General features: G+C 35.2%; 1 protein-coding gene across 1 annotated transcript; it reads right to left on the bottom strand.

Annotated features, from left to right (window-relative positions):
• Positions 1–39: 39 nt before the first annotated feature.
• LOC120360772 (taste receptor type 2 member 50-like) lies at positions 40–8550 on the bottom strand. Its single transcript, XM_074403284.1, has one exon. It carries the CDS (start codon positions 8531–8533, stop codon positions 7634–7636), a length of 900 nt encoding a protein of 299 aa, XP_074259385.1. The 5' UTR covers positions 8534–8550; the 3' UTR covers positions 40–7633.
• Positions 8551–11486: the final 2936 nt, after the last annotated feature.

Raw genomic sequence — 11486 nt, 5'->3', positions numbered from 1 at the left:
CTGCCTCCACCGTTCTCCAAGCCCCTACACCTTTCTTCACATATACTGAGGAAAGCAATAGCCATAAATTAGGATGATCATTTTCTTGATTTTCTTTATACATTAACAACTAGATATGCAATCCTACATGCTATAGCACGGTTTTGCCTGCTTTAAACCATATATAGGTGTAGTGTTGCACGTCATGTTCATAGCTTCTTGGACTCAACTTTTTGTTTCTAAAATTAGTCAGATGGATTTCTCTTCACTTCTTTATATCATTCCATTGTATAGATGTATTATGATAATTAATTCATCTTTAGTTGATATATATTTGGGGGTTTTCTTTTTGGAACAGTTATAAATAATTCTAGTATGACCATTTTTTTCACATATTATTTGATTCATTACCTTGGGATATATACCTAAGAAGAGAATTAGAGGCTCATCAAATATGGCTTTCAAATTCTCTTCACAGACATAGAAAATTTCAAATATAAATTCGCTAAATTTTCTTTTTTATACCTTTATTTAGAGTCTATATACAGCTATTTCTATATATTGTATTAATTATATATTTAACCCAATAAGACACCACCATTTTATACAGTCAAAATTTATCATATATATATATACACACCACTTCTATTATTTTTTATTCCTTCATGCATGTTCAGCTTTATATATTTAGTAATTTTCCTTTTGTCTGAAAATATTATTTTGAATTTCTATTTATTAAAGTCTGCTATGGTTTCAAAGCACACAGAAGACATGATTGTATTAAATTTTAGCCTCGATTTTGTCTGCTATAAATCAGATTGTCATTTATACCTTTATTCCTTTATACATAATCTTTTTCCTCTACCTGCTTTGTATATTTTCTATTGGTCTTTGATATCTTGTGACATATGTATCTTAATTGGTTTTAGTTATCTTGTCGTTGGTTTAATGGCTTTTAAAAATATATGGATGCTCAAAATAGCCAAAGTTATCCTGAGCAAAAAGAACAAAACTGGAGGAATCATATTACCTGGCTTCAAATTATACTACAAAGCTATAGTAACCAAAACAGAATGGCACTGGCATAAAAAACAGACACATAGATCAGTGAAACAAAATAGAGAACCAACAAACAAATCCACACCTATAGTGAACTCATTTTTGACAAAGGTGCCAAGAACGTACACCAGGTAAAGGACAGTCTGTTCACAAAATGGTGCTGGGAAAACAGGGTATCTACATGTAGAAAAAAGAAACTAGATGTCTATTTATCAACATATACAGAAATTAAATCAAAGAGGCCTCAACGATTCAGTGATGTTTGAGGATTGGTGGTGTTTAGTGTTGATTTCTGAGAAAGAGCATTTTGAGAAGAAGGGACACAAGTATGAAGCCCCTGAGGCAATTCTTGGACTAGCATGGGATGAGCCAGGCATTTTAGAACAGACAGGCAAGCAAAATCAGATCACTCAAATGATTATAGGACTTTATAAGGCTTTTGGCCTTACTCTGAATGAGATGAGAAGTCACTGAAAAATCCGGAGCAGAAGAACCGCATGATCAAATTTGCACATCGTCAGGTTCTCTCTGGCTGCTACCTTGAGAATACATAGGGATACGTGGAGAACCGGAAAAAATAATTAGGAGTTGATGGCAATTATCCTGGCAAGATAATGCAGAAGTTTAAACAAATGTGGCAGAAGTGATGACAAGGGATTAGGTTCTTTGTTTTTGAAGATAGAATCTATGAAATTTGCTGAGACGAGATGTGAAAGAGAAAATATTGACTCCATGTTTTTCGTCTAAGGATCTGAAAGTCTGAAGTGCTCATGAACAGAAGAAAAGACTGTAGGAAAAACAGATTTGGGGATGGAAAGAAAGATGAGTAATTTGGTTTGGACAAATTAGTTCAAGTTCTTGTTAGACATTAAAATGAAGATGTCAAGTAGGCTATTTTAGAAAGAATTCTGGAGACCAGGGTTGGGTTCTGAGCTAAAGGATTATATGCTGGCATCATCAGCATACGGAAAGTAAGGCCATGACCAGATGAACTTACTTAAAAAGTAAGACTAAAATGAGAAAGAAAAACATAAATTTAGACCCTTATTTCATACCCTACACAAAAATTAACTCATAATTAATTGATCATAGAGCAAAAACTTAAGAACTATGAATACTGAGATACTGAGACACCAACTGTACCAAATGCAAGAAACCAAAATGGGTTAATCAACCATTATTCTATCTATGTATTTCTTTACTTAGATCATTATGTCTATAATGATGATCGCCTGCCTATCAATTTCTATATTGCTGTTTTAAATGAAACTAAATTAAATACAGAGTCACTATCACTCTGAATAGGCAGAAACTCAAGTGAAAACATTATTGATCCTCCCACCTTCTCCCTAGATTTTTGGTCATGTTATTTTTAAATATAACTGACATTTGAAGAAAAAAGGTTTATATAATCAGATATATGTAAACAGATGTACATAAATAAATTAGACATATGCACACATATGAATAATCAGCCTTATTTGTCTCTATTGAACCGTTTGGCTACCTTATCAGTAAGGAGACTACGTAAGATCACCAGCAAAATCAGCATGATTGTTTAAAGACTGAAGATTTGAGACCTTGGACAGTGTGATATTTTCAGTTTAGAGAGAAGAGGAAGAACTAACAAAGGAGACTGAGAAGTGGTGCCCAGTGGACAAGGATAAAATCAGGAGAGGGCAGCACCCTGGAGTGCAAATGAACTATGGTCAATGCTGCTGATAAAGCATGCAACATGAAGACTAACCACTGGCAACACACATTCATTGGTGATCTTATGAATGTCAGGTTTAATGAAATGGTGACAACAGCCTTATTGAAATGGTTTGATAGGCCAATAGTTGAAGAGGCTTCATATTTTGCTAAATAATTATAAACCAAGAGGGAAAAAGAACTGAATAAAGCTGATTCCTGAGGTCAGCTTTTGTTGCTGAAAATTAAAAACCCTCAGTCAATTCTAAGGACTGAGCCAATTCAGAAAAGCAGAGTTCAATGATTGAAGGGACTCTTAAGACTTCTTAATGAAAGAAACTGAAAATTCACTGCAAGAATTCTCAGGCTGTATCATATGTTGCTTTCTCAAAGACCTGTAGCTATTCCCCAGATAACAGTACTCAGAGAAAAAGACACACATCCATATTATTTGAGACTTTTAAGTTTGGAGCCTGAAATAGTATTAATATCTGGGTACCCAAAAAGACACAGTGGTTCATGGAATAAAGTGGGAAGTTTTTACTTTACGTTTAGGTTGTTTTTGGGTTTTGTTTGTTTGTTTTAGAGTCTCGCTCTGTCACCTAGGCTGGAGTAGTTCAGTCATGTGATCTCTGCTCACTGCAACTTCTGCCTCCCGGATACAGTGATTCTCATGCCTCAGCCTCCTGAGTAGCTGAAATTACAGATGCACACCACCACACCTGGCTAATTTTTGTATTTTTAATAGAGGCAGGTTTCACCATGTTGGCCAGGCTGATTTCAAACTCCTGACCTCAAGTGATCCAAACACCTTGGCCTCCCAAAGTTCTGGGATTACAGGCATGAGCCAGCGCACAGCCCTTTTTTGGGTTTTGTTTGTTGTTTTTGTCTGTTTCTTTTTAGAGACAAGATCTTGCTTAGTTGCCCAGGCTGAAGTACAATGACACCATCATTTAGCTCACTGCAAACTTGAATTCCTGGGCTAAAGCAATCCTCCTGCCTGAGCCTTCTGAGTAGTTGTTAAGTACAGGGACACACTACCACAAGCAGCTAATTTGAGCCACCTCAACAGAACTGGAGTATGAGTTTTTGAAGGTCAGACGATACGTAGATCTTTGGCTCATGTCCAGTCCAAAGGGGGATCTAATGGGTTTATCATAGTTACCTTTTCTGAAAAGTGTAATTGAAATCGAAAGGTTCAACCACTGGCAGGACTCTCACGCTGCTTCCTGGCCTGTATAACAAGGGACATTATTGTAAGCAAGACCAAGGGGAGGCTTCTGAAATTCTACTCTCCTGGCAATAACATGAATAAAACATAATAACTGCACTCTCTAGGAAACAGAATTGGTCACTGTCACAACAAAAAACTCAAAAGTTCCAGGGGATGGTGGTCCATTTTTTATCTTTATTCAGTTAACCCAACTGGCCCCTGTCAAAACCAGATGGATTACAGGATGAATGCACATTAAGCATAAACTTAAGTCACACTTGCACATTTGCTCTAGGATGTGATACCTCAATGAGCAGAATGTGGTTTCTAACACTTTGTTTGTGGCTTTCGATTTGTTGCTTTATAATCTACACCCATTGTGGGGGAAAATCAAAACAATTTGCATTGGTGTGGTAAAAACAAGAACACTGCTTCACTGTTTTATGTCAGAGCTATGTCACTTCTACTTTCAGTTTAATCGACATTTTGCAAAACATCATGTTAATTCAATATATTAATAATATTACATAAATTGGTACCCATAAGCAGGAAGTGACAAGTTCCTTAAGTATAGTAAAATATTGTAACATTGAACAGAAGTAAAATACTAGAAGAAGAGAGAGAAACCTCAGCAGATTCAAAGACCTATAACGTAGATGAGGTTTTTAGGGGTCCAGTGCTTCTTGTCCTTTTGTCAAACAATTCCTATCACTAAAAGGGAAACACAGTGTTTTGGGGGCCTATTGAGGTTTTGGAGTCAACATATTCCACATTTGAAGATGTTTCTCTGACTCACTTAAGGAGTTGCAAAGGCTACTTGTCTCAAGTGGAATCCAGAACAAAAAAGGGATCTACAGTAGATGTAGGGTCTGATCCAAGTTTCTCACTCATTGTGCCAGATGATGCAGCAGAATTCAAAGCTGCTACAGGCATGCATAGCAGACAGTATAGGAATCTGTGAATGTCTCTCACAAGCCCATCCTTCTGTCTGAAAAACAAAACAGCAAGTGCAGAAGACTAATGCAAGCATAAAGCCCCTCTAGGCATAAGCACTTCTAAGCACAAGACACTGTGCAACTGTGAAAGTCAGATGCCCACAAAGCCAGCCATGATTCGAGGGCATGAGCATATCTGAGTGGCTCAAAGGGTGGGCGGTATTGCACACAAACATGTGCTTCCTCAGATTATTTTAACTGTCTTCTCTTCTCTTGGTCAGCCCTTTGCTTGATGCACATCATCCTTCCATTTGGGACTTGAATGAACCAAACTGTGGGCATGAGCTCTGACTTTCATAACCACCACCAAGGGACTGGATGATGCAAAGCAAAACAGTAGAGATGCTAGTTATGCCTTAGGTAAACCCTGGCCATTGGAAAATCAACGACAGAAGACTCCTGAGCAGATACAATCTCCCTCCCCGCTCTCTTCCATGGACTAATGCTGGCTGTGTTTCCCCTTGTAGCCCTTCTGGAAAAGTACTGGAAGCAAAGTGCATGCATCTGATGAACACCATGCTGCCTCTCTCACCTCATTGTGAAGTGGTCATCAGCAGCGTCATATCACACATCACAACACATGGTTTCACATCCTCTCTTGCCTCAATTTCCACATGTTCCAGCCATTGCTACCCTGGGCTTACCTTCCAAATAAATGTCATCACTTCAATATTAGACACTGGTTCTAGTTCTAGACTCCTAAGGCTATGATGTTCATCAGTTGTAAAATTATTATTTATGCATTTTTCTGTGGGTTTATAATATCATAATTTAGTTATGCATTTAGAAAGGGTATTAAAATATTATCTAAAAACATTTTAATAAGGTAGTTGGTAACTAACTCAGTTTTTTAATGAAATGCCATTTTTGTTTATATCATATCCAGCTAGAAATATCACAACAGAATTACTCACAACTGAAAAATTACATGCAAATATACAAAAATCTTTTATATTTATATGCTTTTAAAAATGTATCACAGTAGGCACCTTCTGATTGATGTTCCATCTTATCTTCCCATCACATACCTAATATGGATTCATCAGGGCTATACTACAGTGGTATTTCCCTTAAGATCATAGAATAGCCACACTTTTACTCTGAGAAATGCTTCTTCTTAGATAATGCTGTAATCTTAGGTTGAAACCAGAAAAGAAAAATTCATGCTACTTTAGATTTTGTGATGAAGTTTCATTTTCATTGGTTTACCACTCCCCTATAGTTCATTGACTCTTATTCGCCAATTTATTTGTTCATTAAAATATTTTTGAATACCTATTTTATGTGGTGTCTTTTAGGTCCTGGGAGCCAACAGTAAGCAAAATCTGTAGTATCTCTGCTTTTATGGTGCTTACATTGTACCAGAAAGATATACGATAAACAATGAAATAACTAAGTCAGATGTAGAGATGATTTATGCCAAGGTTTAGATAACATTGTAAAAATTTCATAACCCCAAGAATTTGTAATACAGTCTGTAGAATTTACTTGTTTAATGATGGTATACATTTTCTTCCTATAATAGAACTTGCTATTACTGTTGTCAACACAATTTCTATCATTGGATATTTACAACTGGATTATAATGAAACATATATTTAAGATGTTTTCTATCATTAATATATAGATTTCATAGATACCATTTTAACATTTGCAAAAAAATTTTAAAAAATAATTTTCATAATTTCTATACTATTTTTACACAGAGTATTTGTTTAAGGTAGGGAAGATTCAAGTTCTTTTATGTGAAGTTTAAAAATAATTTCAAGAATGAAAGACAGGGGAGATAACTGGCAATTGAGAAGCTCTGGGATGGTTTAGAAAAGAAACCCCTGAAATATTTGACATCAGATCTCAACCTCAAAAAAGGTTTTAACTCAGAAACTTTAAGAAATGACTTTTCTAACTCTATGTTGAGACTTATGACAGCACTGAAGAGGTTTCTTCCTTCATCCCTGTTATAGAAATGACTTTTTTCTCAACTGCTCACATACTTGTATTAAATTTAATATTCCTCAGTATTGTTTATGGTAGACATGCACAAAATGTATTCTAAATATATTTGTCACTCTTCAGTATTATTCTGTCCGTCTTTTTAAATAATAATTGTTGGCTTAAACTAAACATAAAATTGGACTTCATGATGGAATAAAAACTACCCAAAAGATAAAACCTCATTTTTGATTTAGAATTCAGTGTCCTTATTATCGAAAAGATTACATGTTTAAGCACACTGAGGTACATATGTGTGGTACAAATTATAGTGGAAAAGAGCAATGATTTTCTGAGATAAGGTGTCACTTCCTAACAATTATGAAGATAATATTTTTTTCAAGTAAAACATGATATGAAATGTATATGTGAAATACACGTGGCTTCAGGTTTTGAGAAATTTCTTACTATATTTTTCATAATTTGGTAGCTTGTGAAAATATGATTAAGATTATATTATTGTCAATGTCTTTTAAGTGTTTCATATACCCATACACACACATATATAGATGCTTTTTCTAGACTAACTTTATGTAAAAGACTTTTCTATGTAAGCTTTCAGAAATTACTCAAACACATACACTACAGAAAATCCAGCAGAAAGTATAAAACATTCCAGACACTATCAGTTTGTTTTCTCCCAGAAGACACACACGATGTCCTACTTGTGAATCCAGGGAGTTTAGAGTTTTAGGTCTTTCACTCAGCATCTAATCTGACATAAAATGAAAAGAAAGATGTCTTTTAGCTTCTCGCTTCTCCAAATTAGGATGAATGAGTCAAATGCAAGATACATGTTTCCAACAACGTGGCAAACCATGACAACTGGTGCATTGTCCAGCCTCTTAGGACTCCAAAATGAAATGATTATGACTAGAAAGAAAATGGCCCATAACAGGAGGAAGGAGATCACAGTTTGCAAAGCCTTTATGTGGACCTTGATGCTGGGATCTTGAGATCCTTTGCCATGGAGCCGCATCTTCTTAAGATGTTTACACAGAGAACAGATTAGCAGCAGAAAAGATATCAGGGACAGAGCAAAGGGTATGAAGCTCCACAGGGTGGTTACAGTCATATATGAAATGTGTCTTACATTCCTCAATTTGATCTTCCCAGTCATGTTTCCTTCATGTTCTTCTGTCCATATACTCTCATCCATGTTTACCAAAAGAAGATGACAAGCCAAAAATAACAAAGGCCCCAAAAGTATCACCAGAATGACACTGTTAAGTCTCCTTTTCAGGTGAAGAAAAATAAGGTTGGAGAAGCTGGCAATCTTGAGCAAATAAAATACACTGAGGCTAGTAGCAAGCCACATGCTGAAATGGTTAGTTACTGCCCAGGCATTATAAGAAGCAATTCTTAATTCCACAGTATAAAAAGCTGGAATCAACCCTTTAAAATACCAGTTTAGTGATAAAACCCAGAGCAAACCAACTCTAGAGACCGCCAGAGCAGTGAGAATTTTGTCAGCTAAGGAAATCTTTTTCTTCTTGACCCAGTCAACCAAATTTACAAGTGCTATAAAGCCATTGGCAAAATTTCCAAGAACGAATAAAATCAATATTAAAATTGAAAAAAGTATGGGTAAAAAAAGTATCATGTCTGAACCAATAAAAAGAAAAAATGTAAGTTTAATATCACTGGTTGTGATTTCTTTAATACCCTGACCTTAAATTTTATGTGTACCTGATTTCTGAATGTGCAGTAACATTCTTTTTACTTTTAAATACTGTGACCAATGTCAAACAAGAAAGTACCAGCTTATGCTAATGGATGAGTTTGATGTCATCTTTATGGAAAACATTCTTATTTTCAAAACAGCTCAAATTAACTCATCCATTCAATGTCTGTTTTGATGATAGACTTGAATTATTCATAATGAAGTTGAAGTGAAACCTAAATGTTCATTTGCTGGCATGCAAATAAAGACATATTCTCTTTCAATGTTTTGCAAAGTTTTCCTTGTTTAACCTATACATAATTCGTGTGCAGTAACTTCAGTTGTTAGATAGGGAAATTTTACCACCCAGTCCATAGTTCATACAGTAAATGTCTTAAGTTCTTTAAGACAACTTGGTCATAACTAGGATCATCATCATAATGGCTTTACCATTTATGCTAGATTTAAACAGACAGAATCCACACTCATAAATCAAAATCATCCTAGGTTTTTTGGACCCACAAGAAAACCAATATACTTTAAAATCTGATTGCTGCTAACCAATATTTTTGTATAAACTTATTGTTGCCATGCTCATAAATACACACACACACACGCACACGCACAGATAGAGAGAGAGAAAGAGAGAGACACACACCCACTCTTACACCCCTAAGGGATGGGAGGAATTATTTTCTTATACTTTCCAAAATGGGAAATAAGTTTCCTGGAGGTCATCCACATGAAATTAGTCCTATTTTCCTACTGAGAGTTTTCAGACCCTAAGAGAAAGTATCAAACATCAAACATACCTCTCATGCTTAAGCATTTGGTAATCTTACTCTCAGTTCTACTTACTATTTAAGTATTTATTATTTAATTAAAATGCTCAACAATTTTGTAAATATTCCTGGGTACCTCTGTGAAAAAGAGCAATGACTTTCTGAGATAAGATGTCAGTTCTTAACAATTATAAATAAAGATAATAAATTTTCAAGTGAAATATGATAATGTGAAATACATATGGCTTCATGGTTTTGATGAATTTCCTACTATATTTTCTATAATTTGGCTTTTTTCTTTTGGCCCCAAATTCCTAACAAAATATGGGTGAACATATTTTCCCATACTCTTTCTTTGGCATAGTACTTATGTCAGTTAGGTTTTTCTACTAAAGAAATCCCTTCAAAATTATGTCAGATATTTTTTATCTCATGTATCTTTGGATGCAGTTTTTCTAAACTGAGTTTGGTAGATGGCTCTGGTGACTTGAGGTGAGCCAAATTCTGCATCTTGGAGCTAGTTAGAGTTTGGCCAGTTTAGGCTGGATCAGGCAGAGGCAAACTGACTCCATTAGTTTTCATTCTAATTCTAGGAGCAGTGTACTAGCCAAGTGATAATCTCATGGTCAATGGAAAAGAGCCAGAAACTCCAATGTAGAAAGAATCTCAAATCTCTGTGTGAAGTCTACCAATTTTCTGTTCATCAAAGAAAGTTATGCGAGGGAGCTCCGAGTCCAGTGCATAGGTAATCATCTGGCTTGTGGTGGGAAGATACTGCAAGATTATATGCCATATATAGACATAGTCCTGTATGTTCCTGTTCATGGCTCTTTGGACTCAACTTTATGTATCTGAAATTTAGTCACATAGTTGTACGTTTATGTGATTCATTTCTTTTCACTTCTCTATATTATTCCATTGTATAAATGTATTGTAGGTTGAGCACAGTGGCTTACCCCTTTAATCCCAGCACTTTGGGAGGCCGAGGCAGTGGATCACCTGAGGTTAGGAGTTCAAGACCAGCCTGGACAACTTGGTGAAACCCTGTCTCTACTAAAAAAAAATTAGTTGGGTATGGTGGCAGGCACCTATAATCTCTGCTACTTGGGAGGCTATTTGGCAGGAGAATGGCTTGAACCTGGGATGCAGAGGCTGCAATGAGCCGAGATCGTGCTAGTGCACTCCAACCACGATGAAAGAGCAGGACTTCGTCTCAAAAAAAACAATGTGGTATAATGATTCATTCATCCTTAGTTGATATATATTTGGGGGGGTTCCTTTTTGAACAGTTATGAATAATTCTAGCATGACCATTCTTTCACATATCATTTGATTCACATCCTTTGGATATATACCTAGGAAGAGAATTACAGGGGCATAAAATATGTCTTTAAAATTCTCCTCAGAGAGAGAAAAATCCACATATAAATTAACTAATTTTTCTTTTCTATACCTTTACTTACAGTCTATATAGAGCTATTTCTATATGTCTTATTAACTACATACTTAAAACAATAAGACATCATTATTTTATGCAGTCAAAATTTATTTAGAATTATGTACATGTTTACCATTTCCATTATTTTTTATTCCTTCATGCATGTTCAGCTTTATATTTTTAGTAATTTTCCTTTTATCTAAAAAATATTCTTTTGAATTTCTGTTTATTAAAGCTAACTATGGTTTTGAAACACACTGAGGAGATTATTCCATTTAATTCAAGCTTCGATTTTGTCTGCTGAAAATCATATTGTCATTTAAACATGTTCCTTCATACATAATCTTTTTCCTCTACCTACTTTGAAGATTTTCTATTGGTCTTTGATATCCTGTGCCATTTCTATCATAATTGTTTTAGTAATTTTGTTTGAGGTTTAATGGCTTCTAAAAATATATTGATGGCTCAGAATAGCCAAGGTTATTCCAAGCAAAAAGAACAAAACTGGAGGAATCATATTACCTGACCTCAAATTACACTACAGAGCTATAGTAACCAAAACAGCATGATACTGACATATAAACAGACAAATAAAACAGTGAAATGTAATAGAGATCCCAGAAACAAATCCACACTTACAGTAAACTCATTTTTGGCAAAGGTTCCAAGAGCA

The sequence above is a fragment of the Saimiri boliviensis genome, chromosome 7 (assembly GCF_048565385.1).
Source record: "Saimiri boliviensis isolate mSaiBol1 chromosome 7, mSaiBol1.pri, whole genome shotgun sequence".
NCBI lineage: Eukaryota > Metazoa > Chordata > Mammalia > Primates > Cebidae > Saimiri > Saimiri boliviensis.
Note: the sequence above shows the minus strand (reverse complement) of the source record. Positions and strands in the feature narration are given on the sequence as shown.

What these genes read in the sequence shown, in the direction of transcription:
- LOC120360772 (XM_074403284.1), bottom strand. Translation starts at nt 8,533, where the DNA reads ATGATACTTTTTTTACCCATACTTTTTTCAATTTTAATATTGATTTTA.